The 22487-nt window shown below is 48.6% G+C and overlaps 2 protein-coding genes across 2 annotated transcripts; one reads left to right on the top strand and one right to left on the bottom strand.

Moving 5' to 3' along the window:
- Window positions 1–1525: 1525 nt before the first annotated feature.
- On the top strand, window positions 1526–15882 carry mfrp (membrane frizzled-related protein; the record flags this gene model as incomplete). Its single annotated transcript, XM_084447355.1, has 13 exons — window positions 1526–1579; window positions 1790–1895; window positions 2275–2409; window positions 2749–2916; window positions 3445–3664; window positions 8599–8729; window positions 8926–9051; window positions 9217–9293; window positions 9688–9836; window positions 10827–10957; window positions 11351–11485; window positions 14576–14703; window positions 15658–15882. 13 exons carry the CDS (start codon window positions 1526–1528, stop codon window positions 15880–15882), a joined length of 1785 nt encoding a protein of 594 aa, XP_084303481.1.
- Window positions 15883–17173: 1291 nt separating this feature from the next.
- nudt8 (nudix hydrolase 8) lies at window positions 17174–22393 on the bottom strand. Its single transcript, XM_084438199.1, has 5 exons — window positions 22337–22393; window positions 20023–20955; window positions 19278–19410; window positions 18958–19035; window positions 17174–17734 (listed from the first exon to the last, which is right to left on the bottom strand). Exons 2-5 carry the CDS (start codon window positions 20952–20954, stop codon window positions 17549–17551), a joined length of 1329 nt encoding a protein of 442 aa, XP_084294325.1. The 5' UTR covers window position 20955; window positions 22337–22393; the 3' UTR covers window positions 17174–17548.
- Window positions 22394–22487: the final 94 nt, after the last annotated feature.

Raw genomic sequence — 22487 nt, 5'->3', positions numbered from 1 at the left:
TACCAGTCTACCACACATCTGTTTTATTTCACAAGATTGGGCAATAGGCAGTTTGTTTAATATCAGTTTCAGATGGGTTTGATGCTTTCAGTTTCAATCCTCTATTTTTCATAATCTTTCCATAATCTTTCTTTCGTTTTTCACCCCTTTGGGACTTTGGGTTTTTCAGCAAATGTTTTCTGATTTTATAAATATTTTCAGATCTTACAGTTCAGTTACAGTTTAGTTCAACAGAAAACATCTGAATCAAGACCTCTGATTGCACCGTGTCCAATGTAGCTCATATGCTGTTGGTCTACTGAGTGAGAAACACTGTGAGCTCAGCAAGCCTTAGCGCGCTGCTCTCCAAGAGACAAAAAGGGTTCTATATAGAACCGTTTGTAAGAATAGAAGAACATAAAAGGTTCTAGATAGAACTGTAAGGATCCAGATAGAACCGCACTTTACAGTATGAACCTAAAAGGGGTCGTATCTGGACCCGTTTTTAGAGTGTTGAACAGCAGTGGTCACAGAATGTTCTAGCATAATAACACTGTCCCAGATTCCACAGGTCAGGTCCTTGTTGCCACTTACACAGCACAATCTGTAAATGGCTCAATCTGTACTTACCAGTGCGAGTGTGTGTGTGTGTGTGTGTGTGTGTGTGTGTGTGTGTGTGCATGTACTGTGTGTGTGTGTGTGTGTGTGTGTGTGTGTGTGTGTGTGTGTGTGTGCATGTACTGTGTGTATGTGGGGGGGGGGGTTAAAGATTAGATGATCATTATGGTATTATAAACAATGTAGTTGGACCTGTAGACCTAGAATGTAGTAACCCCCACCCTTCACAACTTTCTCCCCCTTGTCTCCCCCTCTCTCCCCCTCCCTGCTCAGGGCTCAGTCCTCTCAGCTGACTTGGCTTTGTGGAACGCCATGAAGAGAGTTCTAGAATTCTCTCATAACAAAACACTCCGCCTCAGTAAGAACAGAACAGCCACCAACAGCTGCTATCTACCCAGCCTCGCACTCAACCCCGGAGGGATCCGAGAGCAGGCCACAACCAAACACCTGAAGATCAACATTCATTTTATATTCACACCTTGGATTCTTTTGATTGGATCGTGAAAGCTCAAATTTTTATCAACGTTGAGGATTCGTGTTTTTCCTGCTGTACTGTGGGTGATGGTGACCTATTCTGGGATTGTGGAGGCCTCAACTTTGTGTCTGCCGAGATGAGTTCTCCTGCTGGAACACAAACCGGAGGATGTTGGAACTCACCAGTGTGAACTCTCCATCTCTCTCACACCCAGTGGCTCACTGCTGAATGACAAAGAGGCAGAGCAGATTTGCTGGATTTGTAGTTTGTACAGAAATGTGTATAGTGTACTGTACTGAACAAAGAAGTGGATATACTCCGTATAAGGACTACACTAAGCAGCAAGCAGCAGGCCGTTGATGAGTTGTTGACAGTAACTCCGCCAGAGAGAGGGTCTGCTGCTGCTGGATGTTCACATTTCCTAGGAGAACCTAAACTGAATTGTAGCCAAGAATGACAGACCTCACAGAAGTCTCCATCTACTCAGAACCACCAGGCATCTACAAGGTGAGGGCGATGGACAGACACTTGCAAACAACACCAACGGCAATATTACTGGTTACAGAGAATCTCTGCAACGAGAGAACACCTTTTTAGGGTTTGAATTCGAAATATAAGCTGCGTTTTTTTTTTTACAATGGAAGATTTTCAAGATTTCATGGGATTTTATTGTCTTGAAATTGAACTGGTAGTCGTTGATTTTGCCTTCCTCTCCAGAATGTGTTCTGCAACCCAGCATTTGACCTGGAGGGGGAGCGGGAGGAGAGGGTGGAGGGATTCAGGACCAACGCCACCCCTGAGCCAATCAAAACACCCGTTGCCAGTGAGTCAAATGATACTTTCATGTTCCACACTGTTCGAGCTTCCTGTATGGAATGGAAATAAGAGAACAGTATACAGTAGTTCCTTTATTTATTTTAACCTTCATTCTCTTGTGTGTGTGTGTGTGTGTGTGTGTGTGTGTGTGTGTGTGTGTGTGTGTGTGTGTGTGTGTGTGTGTGTGCGTGTGCACATGTGTTTGCATGCATACGTGTGTGTATGCCTTTGTATGTGTGTTTGCATGTTTGCATATGTGAGTGCATGCATGTGTGTGTGTGTGTGTGTGTGTGTGTTTGCATGCATACGTGTGTGGATGCCTGTGTGTGTGCATGTATACTGTACGTGTGGGCATGCCTGTGTGTATGTATGTGTGTGTGTCCCAGGCCAGGGTATGTTTGGTGTGTGTGTTATGTGCCTGCAGCATCCACGGTGTGGAAGAGGGGTGGTGGTGGTGGTCTCGGCTGCTGTCCTGCTCCTGATGGCAGCTGTGGGCCTAGTCCTCATCCTCATACTCACACGTGAGTTACACACACACACACACACACACACACACACACACACACACACACACACACACACACACACACACACACACAGAGCAAGATTGCCAAGACTGCTGTACCACCATGGTTGTCAATCAATCTATCCAACCAACTACTCAATCAATAAATCAATCAACCAACCAACCAACCAACAGTGGTGATGACGATGATGATGGTGATGATGATGACAAGACATCATGATGATGAGAAGACAAAAATGATGATAATAATGGTTCCATCTCCAATTACTAACATCAACAACAGTGGCAGCTACATTCTCGCTGTCTGTTATATTATGTGTCCTATGTGGTCCAGAGTTGAAGGGTCAGACTATGGATGGGGAAGCGGTATCGACCAATCCCCTGGACTTGCTGACCGGACCAGACGGACTGCCCCGTGGCCTACCCACGATGCCTAGCAATGGCAGCCGAGAGGACAGCACAGCGGTGCCCCCGCCGGCCAGACACCCCACAGCCGAAACACGTGGGTGTTGACGTGTTACAGTAGCCGACCATCGAGGAGTAGCCTAGAAGTCTCCACCGGAGAGCTGTATGTAGCTGAACAGCGCCAAGCTTAAAGCTCCTTATAGCACACTAGAGTTTAGACGAACTGTATTTTACAGCTCTGCAGTCTGCAAACACACGATACTCGTTGCTAACATAGGTGAAGACATGGGTAGCCTAGCAACGAGTGAAGTGTTTTTGCCGACTGCAGATTATCTAGTCAAGTTACGACATCTAGCTAATGTTAGCTAGTGCTAACGTTTGCTGTCTCTGCGGTTTTGTATAAAAACAACTGTCCTTGTCATCAGAACAGCTTTTTACAGCCTGCACTCTAGCCCAAAAAGTTATACTTTTATCAACTGAAGAAAAAAGCCTAGAGCTCATGACGCTATAGCGCTAAAAAGCGCTTGGAGCACAGCTCTCGTCTCTATAGCGCCCTAGAGCTCCCCGGTGGACACGCACCCTAAGAGTCGACTGTTTTATCTTCTTCTCTCCTCTCTCTCTCCAGGTTGCGGAGGCATGCTGACGGACACAGAGGGCAGTTTCAGCTCTCCGAACCACCCTGGCTCCTACCCTCCAGATTCCCTGTGCGTGTGGGTGATCCGGGTTCGACCCCGCTCGCTGGTCCAGATCCATGTTTCCTCTTTGGCTGTGGAAGGCCCCTTCCCCTGCCTCTTTGATTGGCTGGAGGTCCAGGAAGAGACTGAGCAGAACTCTGTGGTCACCAGGTGTGTCGGATGGATCTAAGATCTATTTCCTCTCTGACTGGGGCCAGGTTAAATGTGTTGTCTCTTCTTCTTCTTCGTGCAGGTTAGGTGTTGTGTTCTCCTCTCCTCCCCAGGCTCAGGGCCGAGGGGCTGTCCTTTTACCACCCCGCGCCTGGCAGAGGGGTCACCCGGGCTATATATCCGGGCACACCTCCAGGAGCCATGTCACCGTTTCATCATCCAAAACCGTCAGGCCATGCATTCCGTTAGTTGTCCGGTATATCGCCACACTCGCACGCCACACAGGATACCAAGCTCCATCTGTGCATTGATGAGTGGAAGTGTCCGACGCCGGTCCAGAGGCGATTAAACCTCACCCACGCCGGTCTGGGTAAGTCCATCCCGGGAGGGGAAGGACCAGCAGCCGGGATGAAATCACGCAGTATGGAGGTGTTTGCCTCCCACTCCACACGCCAGATGTGGTCCGCCCATCCTGCCTCGCTGATGTTAAGATCTCTGCATTGCTGCAGGAGATCCCGTGCGGCACAAAAGGATGTCTCGATTTGAGACGCCGGGGAGGCTCCGCTTTTGCAGTGAGCCTGTCGTGGAGTAGGTGGTTAGGCTCCACGGCCCAGCAGGCGAGACGTGCTGTGGTTCCTGTGCGGCGGAGGCCAGCGGGCTGGATGCCGGCGAGGATGGGAAGATTGTTCACAGGAGTGGGACGCAGGCATCCTGTCACGATGCAACGGCACACAAGCTGGTAACTTCTTGCGCAGTGACTCGAGGTGTCGGCGGAACGTGAGCGACCTGTCCAATGTCACACCGAGATAGGTTGGTTCGGCGCTGTATGGCAAGAGTGTTCCGTCGGTGTGCACTCGGAGCTCATGTTTGGCTTCCTTGTTGTTAAAGTAGAAGGCCGCCGACACCGTCTTTGCCTCGCTGAGCTTTAATCTCAATTTCCAGAGGTATGCAGATAGTGTCTACATCTCCTGGCTCAGTGTTTTCTCCATGGCCTGCCAGTCTCCAGCTGAGTACACCAGCGCAAGGTCGTCTGCATAGGCATACTACCTGGAGACTGTGGTCGGCAGGTCGTAGGAATCGATGCAGGGACGCGCTGGGACGAAAAAATGACCCTGGAGTCTGAGCCGGCCGCTTCAGTATATATAACAATGTTTTCATTTTGTTGACCGGGGGGGGGGTTATCCTAGTGGCCACCTGGCGGCCGATGGCCAGCACGGCCCTGAATAGATGTCATAAAGGAGGGGGGCCATGACAGATCCCTGGGGGACGCCGTTTTTAAGGCGTAGCAACCTGCTTCGCTGTCCGCTACCGGTGGTGAGGGTGAAGCTGCAGTTTCGCACGAGCTCCATGATCATGCTGACCATGTGCCTGTCCGGCAGCAGGCAGAGCAGCTTGCAGGTGAGGCTGCGGTGCCATACGGTGTCGTAGGCAGCAGTCAGGTGCGGCCCAAGACGGCTCTGGCCTTCTTTTTAGCCGAAAAGCTGTCCTCAATGTCTTGAGTCATCAAAGTGACTTGATCTACGGTCGATCTCTCCTGCCGGAACTCGGCCTGTTCCTGTGGGAGCAGCGGGTCGATGATTGGTTGGTCGCATGAGTAGATGACGCTCGAGGATCTTGAAGGGGATACATAACAGAGAGATGGGGTGGTAACTCTTAGGCTCCCCTTCAGGCTTAGGGATTGTAACAACTAGGGCTCTTCTCCAGATTTTGGGGATCTTGAGTTGGCGCAAGCAGGAAGAGAGGAACGCTCTTAACCAGGACTTTAAGGCAGGCGCGGCATGGAGTATAAGCTCTGGGCAGATAGAATCAGGCCCCAGAGCTTTCCCTGGCTTTACATGCTGGAGGGCAGCAGCGAAATCCTCCGGTGTGAATTCACCAGAGATTTTACCGCCGCTAGGAGTTGTGGCCTTCCAGAGGTCAGACACTTCTTTTGCCACGAGACATGACGATTCGCGGTCTTTGCCCTCGTATGTCCCACTTTTCACAAATTGTGATGCGATTTTGTTTGCAGAGATGGGGCAGTGATGGGGGGAGTGTCTAGACCTACCAGTGCGATGCTCCATGCCTTTCGGCTGGAGTGTGAGAAGTTGATGAGTTAATGGCCTCTTCCCAGTGCTCTTGTCTCCTTCGGGTGAGTCTAGACAGCAGGGCTGAGGCAAGTCTGTCTGACTCTGCTCCTGGGGGGCCCGGAGGAAGGCACAGTAGAGACTCTCACACTCCGCATCCCAACACGGTTTGTAGCTATTGCGACGTCCGCGTGGGATGGATTTTTAGGCCGCTTTCACCAATATGCCACAGAGTTCCCGGTATGCCTGGTCCATGTTGCTGGTGTTAGGTGGTGGAAGGCACCTCGTGGATCTATGGGTAAGGAGGCGGTAGCGTTTCCAGTCTGGCCTTTCGGAAGTTCCATCTCTTCACCGGCTCGCTCAGGATAAGATCCACGAGTTTAGGCATGGTTATCAGCGATGGTCCATGTTGGGACCACAGGAACTTTCCTAGCACGCGTCTGTCAAGGAGCCAGTTATCAACACCGACGCTCGCGAATGCCAAGTTAGGATTCGTCCCAGTTTTCCAGCGACCTGAGACAAAGCTGGCTGCGCCCTTGGGATTGTACAACAGGGCCAGGCTGTTGTTAGCTGCCCAAGCAGCCAGGTTTTCCGTCGGATGTATTGGTGTTGTACCCCCAGTCCTCGTGCTGGCAGTTGAAGTCGCCAGCATAGCGGCAGCGGTGGGGGAAGACTGGGAGATGCACTGGTGTGATTCGCGAGGACAGAGGCTTGTAGACGTTGACGATTTTAAAGCCGGCAACGTCCACATACAACACTCAATATCCGAGCCAGTCGGGGATTGGATGTAGTGTGTTCTAGGGTTAGAACAATGACTATGACCGGTATAGTGTATGACAGGGAAACAGATAACCTTTATGAAAAGTCTCATTTATTTATCAATCTCAGTCTGCAGGGGGAGGTCTTGACTCAATCAAGTGACCTAAGATAATGTGATGGCTAGGACGTGATCAAAAATTAATAATGTTTATTGAAGTTATACTAATCAATTATCAAGATAATATGATAACACAATTGAATAATAGATGGAAAAACACGTGGCAATATGAAAACACAGCAGAAATGAAAAAATGATGGCATGGATTACCACAGCCTATCCTAAATCTTCTAAGCTTAAACAACACTTTAGCATCTCACACCCTACCACAAGAGACTGCTGGACGCGACCTTACGGTACACACAATACAAATGCAATGCATCATCACAATAACTTCATTCACTGGGCTTATTCACGTGGTGTTTGCATCACCTGGTTGAGATAAAGAAATTTCACTTTATTAAAGGAACAAGGCAAAGAATGGCATTTCCTTTGTCTCCTTGTGTGAGTGTTTGTTGAGCATGTGGCCTGGCCTGGGTTCCTGGTCGCGGGGGAAGGGGGAGCAACAGGGTGTGAGAGGTCTGAGGGGTCCTTATCAAGATCCCAACATTCCAACCTTCCAGTGAGATGGTCTCACAATATGGCCTGTAGAATTTGTCATGTCCTACTCCACTACATGTTCGACGAGAGTCCAGTTCAACCTTTGAGGGAAAGAACGTAGTGAGGCCATGCTTCCTGCTTAGGGTAGACCCAGCTAGAGCGAAATTTGGAAGAACTAGCTTATTTGCTGTTACGCAGTGGGTCTCTTGGAGGTGGATGACAAGGGCCTTGGTGGTTCAGGCCAGGTGCTCGATGACATCGATTTTACTGGGGGTGAGCCCTTCGGAGTTCAGCTGCAGAATTCTGGGTTGGGAGCTCCGCCAGCTGCTCTCTCCGCCTGTGGCAGCCGAACACCAGCCCAGGTGGTGACCCTCAGCTGGCAGACTTTGCTTCGCGTACGGTGGTTAATCGCAGCTACTGACGGGGGGGGGGACACCACGAGAAGATGTCTGCCTCGCTCTGTTGTCTCTAAAACACCCGCTATCGCTCCTTTAGATAGATCGATGGCAGAGATCGAAAGAGATCTGTGAATAGGCGGCGAGATCTGTGACGAAGCTCTCCTCTGAAGAGTTTGGTCGTGCTGATCACAGGCCAAATATGACTCCTGGAAAGAGTCGAGATCGATGGTGGGTGTACAGTGATCAGTCTCTCTCCAGAGTGCCCCCCAAAGGGTAAAAGTTACATCTCCCACCCTTTAGCTGACAGCCACTGAGTACCTCTACAACCAACACTGCCGCAGGGAAGGCCATCTAAATCACAGAAGACACCAACCACCCCAGTTACCACCTGTTCGCACCATCTCGCCGGAGCATTAGGACAGCAAAGGAGAGGTTCCACAACAGCTTCTTTCCTGACGCGGTCCACAAGCTCAACAGCCAACAGCTGCAGTAGACTGACACTGAAGACCCCCCACCTCCACTGCACGACTGGTCTATTCTGACAGACCAGTGCTTTAATCCCACCCCCACTCCCCTGCCCTTGCTGACCCCCCCCCGCCCCTGAAAACTTGAACCAAAACCCTCGAACAATTGAACACTATGCAGAACTGTACTTGAACGTTATTTAAATGCACTGTCTACATCATGGACACAGACACAGTCATCCATGATCAGATGGGATAAGTAGATGAGGATGATACTGTTAGACTGCTAGATGACTGATAGCAAATTGCCAGTTTGGGAACCTTTAAATGTCTACCTGAGGAACTGGGCTGAGTTTCCCAGAGGCATCGTAGCGCTACGTACGGCATTCACCGTAGCGCTACGATGAACGTAGCGCTACGATGCCTCTGGGAAACGCAGCCCTGATTAGTACTGATAAGATACTGTGTGCGATTACAAGAATTCCAGTGCACCTGTACTTGTTACACATGGCAAATTAACCTTCTATTGTATTCTATTCTATTCTATTCTATTCTATTCTATTCTATTCTATTCTATTCTATTGTCCAGGTTCTGTGGTAATGTGGCGCCCCCTACAGTCAACACCAACAGCAGCACGGTGTGGGTCACCTTCCGCTCAGACAGCAGTATTGGGGGCAGCGGCTTCGTAGCACAATATCGTGCCATCTCACCTCAGCAGAGTATGGAGCGTGTGTGTTTGTGTTTGTGTGTGTGTACGTGCGTGTAGGCGTGTGCATAATATTGCTTTAAAAATCAACAAGACTTTAAAAAGTATGCTTGTGCGTGTGTGTTCATTTGTAGGAGTGTGTATAATATTGCTTTAAAAATTAATAAAACTTGTGTGTGTGTGTGGGGGGGGGGGGGGTGTGTCCTCAGAGAGCTGCTCCAGAGAAGAGTTCATGTGTGACTATGGCCGCTGTTTACTTCCTGTTTCTGTGTGTGACGGACAGCCTAACTGCCACGACCACACTGACGAGGCCAACTGTAGCCACAAACACAAAGGTGTGAGCATTGAGTGTGTGTGTACGTGTGTGTGTGTGTGTGTGTGTGTGTCTGTATGTGTGTAATAGAGAGAGACAAAGTTTGTGTGTGATAGAGAGTGTGCATGTGTGTGTTTGTGTGTGTGTCTGTGGTAATCTCAATACCTCCCCTAATATTGTTGTGCAGAGTGTGGGGGACAGAAAACTGATCCCTATGGTTACATGGCCAGTCCAAACCACCCAAAACCATACCCCCATCAACAGGTAGGAGACAATTCCTAACCCTAACCCTAACCCTAACCCTAACCCTAACCTTAACCTTAACCTTAACCCTAATCCTAATCCTCACTTCAACCAGACTCTAACATACAGTACATTACTGATCCACCCAGTCAGACACACATTATAGCTGTCTGTCTCTATGTTGGTCTGTTTTTCATTCCTTTTCTCTCCTCTCTCTTTCCCTCCGTTTCTCTCTCCCCCCCCGCTCACTCTTTCCCTTCTCTCTCTCTCTCTCTCTCTTTCCCTCTCTCTCTCCCTCTCTGTCCCCTCTCTCTCCTCTCTCCCTCTCTCTCTCTCTCTCCCCTCTCTCTCTCTCCCCTCTCTCTCTCTCTCCCCCTCTCTCTCTCTCTCTCTCTCTCTCCCCCTCTCCTGTCAGCTTTGCACGTGGCGCATCTCCGTGGACGACGGTCACGTGATCAGACTGAGCTTCCGGAACTTCAGCCTGGAGACGCAGGACGTGTGCGAGTTCGACTACGTGGAGGTGCACGACAGCGCCGACACCGGCGCCGGCAGAGTCCTCGGCCGGTGAGAGAGGAGAGAGAGAGACATGTTCGGGCCTCTCACCTTTGACCTCTAACGTACAGTACCACAGCCTTAGACTAGCCTACTATTGGGGCGACTGTAGCTCAGTTGGTAGAGCGGGTCATTCAGTGATCGAAGGGTCAGTGGTTCGAATCCCAGCTCCGACTGTCCACATGCTGAAGTGTCCTTGAGCAAGACACCTAACCCCAAATTGCTCCCAATGAGCAGGTTAGCACCTTGCATGGTAGCTGCCGCCATTGGTGTGTGAATGTGTGTGTGAATGGGTGAATGAGAGGCCATTGTAAAGCGCTTTGAGTGCCGCTAAGGTGGAAAAGTGCTGCCCATTTACCATTTACCTACTGTACCTCTGCCCAGCCTCTTCCAGCTGTGAACCACCACACCTCCATATAAAGCTACACTACAGTTGTGTGCTATTATAAAGAACAGGGGGGGGTATATGCCTCATGCAGTATTTCCTTCAGACCCATATGTACACCTTTCTACATATTTTCTACATATTTCTTTATATTTAACCCAACTGCACAATGTCACCTACTCTCCCAGCACCCCATCCCTTCATGTATTATATAACACATTGTTTCTCTTATATTTTTTACCTCTCTATCAATCAATCAATCAAAGCTTTATTTGTATAGCGCATTTCATACCCAGAGGCAACACAATGCGCTTTACAGAGAACAAGGGAGGTGGATATACGACCCACTCTCTACATATTCCAGAGGGAAGCAAAAAAACAGTAATCACCCGGGGGCCAGATAAGTGAGCTGTAAAAATTCTTCCCTGACTCCTCTCAACATAAAACGCATTGTGTTGCCTCTGTGTATGAAATGCACTATACAAATAAAGTTTGCTTTGCTTTGATTTGATTTGAGGGGGACTCTCCAGCTCTGGGTGTGCTCCTGACCAGTGACCTGTGTTGTGTCCACTCTTGTCCAAACCTCTAACTGTGGACTCTCCCTCCCCCTGTCCCAGGTACTGCGGGACCAGCCTACCCCCAGACCTCACCTCGTCAGGGCCGCAGATGACTGTTGTGTTTGTGGCAGACGAGGGCGTGGCCGACAGCGGCTTCAACGCCACCTACCACGCCATCTCCCTCTCCGAGAGTGAGTCGCTACACTGCTAACTGTTCTGTGCTCGCCGAAATTTTAAATCTTAGATTTGGAAATAAGAGATTAATTATATTGTTTTAAAAGTTTTGTACTTGTTTCTATCTTATTTCTAGACTTGAACCAGCTTATTTTAATTTTGTATCAAGTAAAATTATCTTGCTGCATGGACAGATAATTTCACTTGTATTAAGTAATTTCTCCTCAAATTCAGTATTTATTTCTTGTATTTTAACTAATGTTTTTGCTAGCCTGGGTTCAGTCATTAACATGGAGACGTGTGTGTGTGTGTGTGAGTGTGTGTGTGTGTGTGTGTGTGTGTGTGTGTGTGTGTGTGTGTGTGTGTGTGTGTGTGTGTGTGTGTGTGTGTGTGTGTGCGTGCGTGTGTAGGGACGTGTGGCCCCAGCCAGTATGCCTGCAGCAGTGGGGAGTGTTTGCACCGGGAGTGGTTGTGTGACGGCTGGACAGACTGTGCAGACGGGGCTGATGAACAGGACTGTGACAACTCCACCTACCCTCCCTTCAGTGAGTATACAAGTATACAACTCCACCTACCCTCCCTTCAGTAAGTATACAACTCCACCTACCCTCCTTCAGTTAGTATACAACTCCACCTACCCTCCCTTCAGTAAGTATACAAGTATACAACTCCACCTACCCTCCCTTCAGTAAGTATACAACTCCACCTACCCTCCCTTCAGTAAGTATACAAGTATACAACTCCACCTACCCTCCCTTCAGTAAGTATACAACTCCACCTACCCTCCCTTCAGTAAGTATACAAGTATACAACTCCACCTACCCTCCCTTCAGTAAGTATACAACTCCACCTACCCTCCTTCAGTTAGTATACAACTCCACCTACCCTCCCTTCAGTAAGTATACAAGTATACAACTCCACCTACCCTCCCTTCAGTGAGTATACAAGTATACAACTCCACCTACCCTCCCTTCAGTTAGTATACAACTCCACCTACCCTCCCTTCAGTAAGTATACAAGTATACAACTCCACCTACCCTCCCTTCAGTAAGTATACAAGTATACAACTCCACCTACCCTCCCTTCAGTTAGTATACAACTCCACCTACCCTTCCTTCAGTTAGTATACAAGTATACAACTCCACCTACCCTCCCTTCAGTAAGTATACAACTCCACCTACCCTCCCTTCAGTTAGTATACAACTCCACCTACCCTCCCTTCAGTAAGTATACAACTCCACCTACCCTCCCTTCAGTAAGTATACAACTCCACCTACCCTCCCTTCAGTTAGTATACAACTCCACCTACCCTCCCTTCAGTAAGTATACAAGTATACAACTCCACCTACCCTCCCTTCAGTTAGTATACAACTCCACCTACCCTCCCTTCAGTTAGTATACAACTCCACCTACCCTCCCTTCAGTAAGTATACAACTCCACCTACCCTCCCTTCAGTAAGTATACAACTCCACCTACCCTCCCTTCAGTAAGTATACAACTCCACCTACCCTCCCTTCAGTTAGTATACAACTCCACCTACCCTCCCTTCAGTAAGTATACAAGTATACAACTCCACCCACCCTCCCTTCAGTTAGTATACAACTCCACCTACCCTCCCTTCAGCAAGTATACAACTCCACCTACCCTCCCTTCAGTTAGTATACAACTCCACCTACCCTCCCTTCAGTAAGTATACAAGTATACAACTCCACCCACCCTCCCTTCAGTTAGTATACAACTCCACCTACCCTCCCTTCAGTTAGTATACAACTCCACCTACCCTCCCTTCAGTAAGTATACAACTCCACCTACCCTCCCTTCAGTAAGTATACAACTCCACCTACCCTCCCTTCAGTTAGTATACAACTCCACCTACCCTCCCTTCAGTAAGTATACAACTCCACCTACCCTCCCTTCAGTTAGTATACAACTCCACCTACCCTCCCTTCAGTAAGTATACAACTCCACCTACCCTCCCTTCAGTTAGTATACAACTCCACCTACCCTCCCTTCAGTAAGTATACAACTCCACCTACCCTCCCTTCAGTTAGTATACAACTCCACCTACCCTCCCTTCAGTTAGTATACAACTCCACCTACCCTCCCTTCAGTTAGTATACAACTCCACCTACCCTCCCTTCAGTAAGTATACAACTCCACCTACCCTCCCTTCAGTTAGTATACAACTCCACCTACCCTCCCTTCAGTTAGTATACAACTCCACCTACCCTCCCTTCAGTAAGTATACAACTCCACCTACCCTCCCTTCAGTTAGTATACAACTCCACCTACCCTCCCTTCAGTTAGTATACAACTCCACCTACCCTCCCTTCAGTAAGTATACAACTCCACCTACCCTCCCTTCAGCAAGTATACAACTCCACCTACCCCCCCTTCAGTTAGTATACAACTCCACCTACCCTCCCTTCAGTAAGTATACAAGTATACAACTCCACCTACCCTCCCTTCAGTAAGTATACAACTCCACCTACCCTCCCTTCAGTTAGTATACAACTCCACCTACCCTCCCTTCAGTTAGTATACAACTCCACCTTCCCTCCCTTCAGTGAGTATACAACTCCACCTACCCTCCCTTCAGTAAGTATACAACTCCACCTACCCTCCCTTCAGTAAGTATACAACTCCACCTACCCTCCCTTCAGTAAGTATACAACTCCACCTACCCTCCCTTCAGTAAGTATACAACTCCACCTACCCTCCCTTCAGTAAGTATACAAATCCACCTACCCTCCCTTCAGTAAGTATACAACTCCACCTACCCTCCCTTCAGTAAGTATACAACTCCACCTACCCTCCCTTCAGTTAGTATACAACTCCACCTACCCTCCCTTCAGTAAGTATACAAGTATACAACTCCACCCACCCTCCCTTCAGTTAGTATACAACTCCACCTGCCCTCCCTTCAGTAAGTATACAAGTATACAACTCCACCTACCCTCCCTTCAGTAAGTATACAACTCCACCTGCCCTCCCTTCAGTAAGTATACAAGTATACAACTCCACCTACCCTCCCTTCAGTAAGTATACAACTCCACCTACCCTCCCTTCAGTAAGTATACAAGTCTACAACTCCACCTACCCTCCCTTCAGTAAGTATACAACTCCACCTACCCTCCCTTCAGTTAGTATACAACTCCACCTACCCTCCCTTCAGTTAGTATACAAGTATACAACTCCACCTACCCTCCCTTCAGTAAGTATACAACTCCACCTACCCTCCCTTCAGTAAGTATACAAGTATACAACTCCACCTACCCTCCCTTCAGTAAGTATACAACTCCACCTACCCTCCCTTCAGTAAGTATACAACTCCACCTACCCTCCCTTCAGTAAGTATACAAGTCTACAACTCCACCTACCCTCCCTTCAGCAAGTATACAACTCCACCTACCCTCCCTTCAGTAAGTATACAACTCCACCTACCCTCCCTTCAGTAAGTATACAAGTGTACATCACAGACAACCCCACCTACCTCCTCAGCTGTGATTACAGTATGTCCACCCAGACCACACAATATTTTGACCTCGGCCGTAGCAACAGCACAGGGCGAGAGGTGATGTTTTCTCTCTCTCTCTCTCTCTCTCTCTCTCTCTCTCTCTCTCTCTCTCCCCAGCGTCCTCGTGTGAGGCCATCGAGGTGGAGATGTGCACGGGTCTGAGTTACAACCTCACCTCCTTCCCCAACATCTGGCTGTCCATCGCTGACCAGAGACACGCCGCCATACTACTCCGACCGTACAGGGTGAGGCCTGGCACACACACACACACACACACACACACACACACACACACACACACACACACACACACACACACATACAAATATTACATACATACTTAAGCAATAAACCACGAGAGGCCGTGTGTTGTAGTGATTTTATAACAGCTAGGGGGCGTTGGTAGGCACGACGCGAAGCGGAGTAAAACCCCCCTAGCTGTTATAAAATCACTATAACACACGGCCTCTCGTGGTTTATTGCTTTTATACAACGGTTACTACATCTATTAGTGTAAAATAGACACACAGCAATGTAAAATATTAACATTTATTCAAAAAGAAGCATCATTCCCTCAATTCCGCCGAGCAAAATAGTCCCCCTAACAAATGGGTTGCCAAGCAACAACAACAACTACAATGCATTGGATCAAATGGGAGGCGCATTAATACTGAAAATGGAATGATATGCGGTCCCAGGTGTGTGTTACAAAGTATTTTAACACGGCTTCCAGCCAATCAGAATCAAGAACCAGAACTAACCGTTGTATAAAGTATATTTACTGCACTTACACATTTCAGTACATTTTGCTCGCACCCAAGCACACACACACACACACACACAGACACACACACACACACACACACACACACACACACACACACACACACAGGGGGCAGCTGTGGCTCAGGAGGTAGAGAGGGTCGTCCAATGATCGTGGAGTTGGCGGTTCGAATCCCAGCTCCTCCTGTTCACATGTCAAAGTGTCCTTGGGCAAGACACTGAACCCCAAATTGCTCCCAATGACCAGGCTAGCACCTCGCACGTCAGCTGCCGCCATTGGTGTGTGAATGGGTGACTGAGAGGCCATTGTAAAGCACTTTGGATAAAATCGCTATATAAGTGCCGTCCATTTACCATTACCATTTACACAGTATTGCCTCAGTGTACTGCGTATGTGTGTGTGTGTGTCTTTCCAGGTTCTGATGGAGTTGGCTTGTTTCGAGCCCCTGCGCAGGCTGGTGTGTGGGATGTTCTTGCCCCAGTGCACCCCCCAGGGCGGGGTCCTGCAGCCCTGCCGCCCCGTCTGCTCCGCGGCCGAGCAGCAGTGCAGCCACGCCCTGGACCTGCTCTCCTTCAGCTGGCCCTTCAACTGCCACCTGCTGCCCGACTCGCAGGACCCCATGGAGTGCTCCACGCCCTGAGAGGAAACCTCCACACGGGGGAACATTATAGAGATGACGTCCCCCACCGCCATACCTGAGGCCTGTTCTGGCACAGTCAGTAAAGACCGTTTCATTTGATTTCAAACCTTTATTTATACTCGAAAAGCACTGAGGTTTCCCTCATTTACAGTACAAGTACACGTACAAGTAGATCCCGGAGGATTCCGTGTCCTCAATACTTGCTCTAGTGTCCTCCACGCTCTTCCCCTGGGTCTGGCGGTCATGGTGGGCTCCCTGCCTGGACCTCTCCCAGGTGACCCCCTCTGGCCTCTGACCGCAGAGGATATGGACGTTTGTGACCGAACTGCTAGGTCTGCGGACATTTGTAAAGAGGAAACTCGAGCGTGGCGGAACTCTAGCCATCCATCCATCCATCTTCATCCGCTTATCCGGGGTCGGGGGAACTCTAGCCATGCATCCATCCATCTTCATCCGCTTATCCGGGGTCGGGGGAACTCTAGCCATCCATCCATCCATCTTCATCCGCTTATCCGGGGTCGGGGGAACTCTAGCCATCCATCCATCCATCTTCATCCGCTTATCCAGGGTCGGGGGAACTCTAGCCATGCATCCATCCATCTTCATCCGCTTATCCGGGGTCGGGGAACTCTAGCCATGCATCCATCCATCCTCATCCGCTTATCCGGGGTCGGGTTACATAGCGCTTTTATCCAAGCCTCTCATTCACCCATTCACACAACAATGGCGGCAGCAGCCATGCAAGGTGGAAGCAATCATTGGAAGCAATTTGGGGTTCAGTGTCTTGCCCAAGAACACTTTGACATGTGGACAGGAGGCGGGATTCGAACCACCGACCCTACAATCATTGGACGACCTGCTCTACCTCCTTAGTATACAGCCGCCGCAAAACAAGAAAACATGTTTCTGTCTGTTGTGTACTGTCAACGTGATAGTAAAATGTAAAAATGGTACCAGTGTATAGAAAAGTAGTGTGCTTCATGTGAAAGTGTACACAACATTAGCAGAGGAACACACTCTCGGATGTGTGATCGAAATAAGATTCGGAGTAATGACGAACTACTGCACCTAACTACTTTCATGCTGTACATCAAATGATCCTGTTTGCACTGTATTCATTTCTATGTGAAGCAATACAATGAGTATACAAGGATGTTTGTCATACTGTATGATACAGATAGACCACCATGTATAATGGAATGCTCAATATATTCAACAGAACAGACTTGAGTTTAAAAACATCTTTATTGCATTCTTCAACACACCAAAATCAGTGTATTGTATGGTTTCAGTGCTTGAGCGCAACTGTCAAGATAAGTCCTTTAGAAATGAGAATAGTGCACTTCATCCGGTTATTTTAAAAGAAAACGGTCTGTTCTGTCCCTGGTTGCAATCTGAGATATGGTACAGTTGCCTTATTGTTTAGGGGTTGGACTCAATTCCAAGTCAATTTGAAGACTATCATAAAATCAACAATTCACTTCTTGTATTGGGCAAGAAAACATTGTTCTGAATTGAAACTAGATCTCAAACCCGAACTCTGATATTGCTAAACAAAGTCCCCATGATTGGATTATTTTTTAAATATGTGCAATCACTCAGAATCAACAATCATAATGTGCTTTCATCATCAAGACCAGCGGTGATCAGCAGCGTCTGGGCGTTGCTATGACGGCAGGATGAGTTTGAGGGCGTGGTCGAGGGCGACGGCCGTCAGGCCCCAGACGCGGTGCTTCCCGCTGCGGAACACGGGCAGTGTGTATCCGTAGCGGTCGCCCGTGCGGAAGTGTGTGTAGCCCGTGTTCTCCGGGCTGCAGACGTGGGACAGGGATAGCGTGAAGATCTCCTCCACCTGGAACACGGAACGTGCGATACGTGTTAACGTGAAGCGCTTACTGACAGAACGTGGAACCACCGTCTGGGCCGTAATGATAATGTCCCATTACAGGAGAGTTCTACCTTGAAGCAGCACATGAAGACAAAGTGCAAAGGTCATGTCATGCTGTAACACTTTTATTGAGCGTAGTAGGCAAGGCTGGAGACGTTGCTAATATCTGGCCCCCGGGTGATTACTGTTTTTTTTGCTTCCCTCTGGAATATGTAGAGAGTGGGTCGTATGCCCTCCTCCCTTGTTCTCTGTAAAGCGCATTGTGTTGCCTTTGGGTATGAAATGCGCTATACAAATAAAGCTTTGATTGATTGATTGATTGATTGATTGATGTTCCACAAACATACTCATTTATTCTCAGCTACAGTATACGGCCTACATCGACCATAGCCTGGTCGCACGGCTCTAAAACAAAACAAAAGCCTACTGTACTCAGATGTCACTTTTAACAACTCTTATTAAATTAATATAGAACGGAAATGTGTAAACTGTATTGTCCGTCACTCAATCCCACATGTGTATCTTCTCCAACTCGCAGCTGGCGCGCGGGGGGTGACGTACAGTAGCACTCCATAACTCTTTATATATATATATATACCGTAAATAATAACCAAAATATTGACCGTTACAATGCGTAATAAGAATGCCTCAAGCAAATGGACTGACTACAACCAGCACAGAGGGCGTGTCACCGTTTCTACAGCTGAAAGAACGAGTGAACACAGGTAGGTTGTACACAGAGCTATGGGCTGCGTTCCGAATCGCATACTTCTACTTCCTACTACCAGTACCTACTACAGCTGCCCTTAGAAAGTACGTACTTTGCAAGCAGTAGGCATCCAATTGGGACATACTACCTTGTCATAACATTGCGCCTTGAAATTTGCCCACATCCGTCGCTGTCCATAACGCGACATTCGTCTACAGCTGTCACGACTCGCACATGTGACGCACATTACCGCTGCGCAAAGGATTGTGGGTCAGAATAGCCAGAAAAGCCTGCTGGCGTGCATACTGCAAAATATGACCGGATGTAGTAGGACATCCTGGTATTTTTGCCATACTGCATGTGGCATACTATGTATTGGGACATACAGTACTACATCCTGTTTTGGCATACTATATAGTAGGGTAGTATGCGATTCGGAACGCAGCTATGGTAACACTGTAATATGGTAGAGCAGTACCTCTCCAGGGTTCGGTCTGAAGGACAGCGCCTCCAAGGGGCCGAGGTTGGCCAGTACAGGGGCGATCATCATTCCTGACTGGGAGAGGCAGAACACCGAGGGTCACAATGTGAGATCATGCGGTGCAGGGGGAAGGAGAACTGTGACGGACAGGAAGTGGATCTTAGCTTATCTCAATTCCTTGCATCCTCCCTCCTTGCACCCTCCCTCCTATCCCAAGCACATTTGGCAAGTGGGTTTCGGGGGTGGGGGAGGAGTTTTGAGAAGGGTGCCGGGAGAGAGGAAGCAAAGGAGCACGGAGGGGGGGGGGTCCCTCTCACCATGTCTCGGAGCGGCTTCAGGACGCCCCACACGCTGTCCGTTGCCACGGTAACGCCCAGCTCCTCCCTGGCTTCCCTCAGGGCCGTGTCGACCACGTCCCGGTCCATCGGGTCACGCTTACCCCCCGGAAAACTACACACACACACACACACACACACACACACACACACACACACACACACACACACACACACACACACACAATATTTCTATATTTGTCATGTGTAATGTACATGTACAGTGACAGTGAAATGTCGCTAGCGACTCCCAAGATTATGCTCAATAGCAGATAAGACTCCAATACTCAATTTGAAAATTACAAAATGTACAAGTTAGACATTTGCTAATTACACAATAAGTACCATTTCTATACAGTATAAAATAAGGGTATAAAAGAGAGATATTGGTCTGGGTGGATTATGTACATCATGCTATGTATTGATATGAACAAATACGTAAATGAATAGGCTCTGTGCACCAGCTCCACTACTTCCTGAAAGTCACTTGGCAGCTTTATTTCCTGTCCAATATGATTGGATTAAGTGATTAATCAGGTGTGCGCTGGGTCTGCCGCACACCTGATTAATCACTTAAGCCAATCATATAGGACAGGAAATAAAGATGCCAAGTGACTTTCAGGAAGTAGTGGAGCTGGTGCACATAGCCTATAAGGGGTTACAGATATGGCAGAGATTGTTGTTTGGACACAGTGGAGCTAACTGGGGCTGAGGACGTGAGACCTACCTGACGTCTCCCTTGTGCCTGCCCTTCAGTGTGCTGGACCTGAGGGTGAAGAGGACCGCTGGCTCCCCCTCCACGGAGCACAGGGACACCAGCACGGACGCCCATCTCCCCTGGGCTCCCCTCCCGGCCCGCTCGCCCTCATAGAGCCGCAGGTTAGCGCCCAGCTTCCGACAGCAGCGCTCCTTGTTCTCCGGGGACAGGCACTCCCTCAGGGCGGCCTCCCGGCACAGGGCGGCCTGGTGGACGCCTCTGGTCTGGGGGAGGGAGAGGGCCCGGCTGGGGGGCCGGGCGCTGGAGAGGGGGGCCCTCTGAAGGCCCGGAGTCGGTGGTCGAGGTATAGAAGAGACGAGCAGCGGTCTGAGGGAGGGGAACGTGCGAAACGGACGGCCTTGAAAAGGACTCGGAGGTTTAGGTTCCATACTGATAAATAAGGGTCTGGGGGAGAATGGAGGCGGGCTACTGTCCACTGGCCTTCTGTGCTGAAGGCACTTGATGTCGTTTGAACCGTCAGGGCTGTGGACGGCTCCACAGTTTTGTTCCAAGTGTTCCAAAACAGTGTCTCCCCAGGGGTTGAACGCTAGCCAAGCCCCAGACCAACCTGCCGCGTGATTCACAGAGTTAAGACTAGAGTCCTGAGGCTGGTGAAGGGAGCTAGAAAGAACAGCTTTAGGAGTTGAGGAGTCTTGTAGAGAGGTGTCGAGGGATGAACATCCACAATCTGAACTCGGTGACCAGATAACGGAAAGGAGTGATATGCTCTCCTTTCGTCCTCTCATCCCTCCATCCCCCTGGCAGGTAGAGGACCCCCTCCTGGCTCTGGGGGCCCCCCACCTGGGAGAGGCTGAAACACAGGGGTCTCTCACCCTGAGCAGCAGGGGCCAGGGATTCCTGATTGGGCATGTCAGGGCAAGGATCTGAGGACCCCTGTACATTCTACAAAAGGAAAAATACAATATTATACAATTCACAACTTCAGATGTGAATTGTTAAGAGAATAGTACTAACACTTGTAAATAGGCATGTTCATACGTTGTGAAGCTCGATTTGTATACAAGTTCTGTGTCTGAGCTCAAAACGCCACGTAAAAGGGGGATGACTGACAATTCAAAAGCCCGATAACTTGATATGGAGGTTCCAAGAGTTCACGCTGCTGCTCGAGTCCTCACTAAGACTAAGAAAGTGGAGCATATCACACCAGTTCTAAGGTCTTTACACTGGCTTCCTGTCTGTCAAAGAATTGACTTTAAAATACTGCTGTTGGTTTAGAAAGCACTGAATGGTCTAGGGCCAAAATATATTTCTGATCTGCTCATATGCTATGAACCATCCAGACCCCTCAGGTCGTCTGGCACAGGCCTGCTTTCTGTCCCCAGAGTTAAAACAAAACATGGAGAAGCAGCATTCAGTTTTTATGCCCCACATATCTGGAACAAACTTCCAGAAAACTGCAGGTCTGCTGCAACTCTTGGTTCTTTTAAAACAAGCCTGAAGACTTTTCTTTTTGCCACTGCTTTCTAAGAGGAGCTGTGTTTATCAGTATACTGCACTGTAACTTTTATTCCTGTATTCTATTTGTCCTGCTTTTTGTTTAAATGTCTATAATGACTTGCTTTTTGTTTTAATGCTTTTAATTTGTCCTGCCTTTTGTTTTAAATGTCTATAATGTCTTGCTTTTTGTTTTAATGCTTTTAATGTCTCATGTAAAGCACCTTGAATTGCCCTGTGGCTGAAATGTGCTATATAAATCAACTTGCCTTGCCTTGCCTTACCTGTAGCATGCAGGGGGTTGGCTGAATGAATGAGGTGAGTTCAATCCATGTGGCTTATTATAGCCTACCCTCCAAATGGATGCCATGTCCATGCCAGCTAGCAAACACTAGTGAAAACGTGTCCCATAGCCCCAATTCAAGTTCAACTTCTTTGTCAGCCAAACAGATTACGTGCTTACGTTACGTAACGTCAGCTGAGATGAGCTCACACTGCCAGTGCTATCATGCTAGCTGACTTAAATCAACCTATTTTGATGCATTAACCGTAAGCTAGCTATAAGGGTACACGCTTTCCATCAGCTGTCAAACTCTGGCTGGTTTGCTCAACTTGGTAGACATCTAAATTCAAACTACAGGCTGGCTAACGTCCCATTAACTAGGCTAGCTACATTAGCATTACTCAACTGGGTTAGGATTTCAGCGTTTCGAGTCTTACTCCTGGACAACCGAAGAATTAGCTAGTTAAACTTGTTTACATAGACAAAAACCCAACGGCAATGTTAGTAAACATGTAAATATAGAGTTATATGGGTGTTGACACTCACCTTGAACATCGATACTACCTCTGTCACTGGCCTCTGTTTGCCGGCTGGCAGTAGCCTGCCCCAACTCAATATGGCGCTGGATGCTTCATACTTGCCCTGGCAGTAGCCTGCCCCAACTCAATATGGCGCTGGATGCTTCATACTTGCCCTG

The sequence above is a fragment of the Borostomias antarcticus genome (genome assembly GCF_949987555.1).
Source record: "Borostomias antarcticus genome assembly, chromosome: 1".
Classification (NCBI taxonomy): Eukaryota; Metazoa; Chordata; class Actinopteri; order Stomiiformes; family Stomiidae; genus Borostomias; species Borostomias antarcticus.
The sequence above is the reverse complement of the archived record's forward strand: the minus strand, read 5'-3'. Positions and strand labels throughout refer to the sequence as shown.

Coding starts and splice junctions, on each gene's coding strand:
- nudt8 (XM_084438199.1), bottom strand. CDS start 20,954: ATGTACAGGGGTCCTCAGATCCTTGCCCTGACATGCCCAATCAGGAAT. Junction 19,036..19,277: donor TGAAGCCGCTCCGAGACATG/GTGAGAGGGACC, acceptor TGCCTCTCCCAG/TCAGGAATGATGATCGCCCC. Junction 17,735..18,957: donor TCAGACCGAACCCTGGAGAG/GTACTGCTCTAC, acceptor TCCGTGTTCCAG/GTGGAGGAGATCTTCACGCT.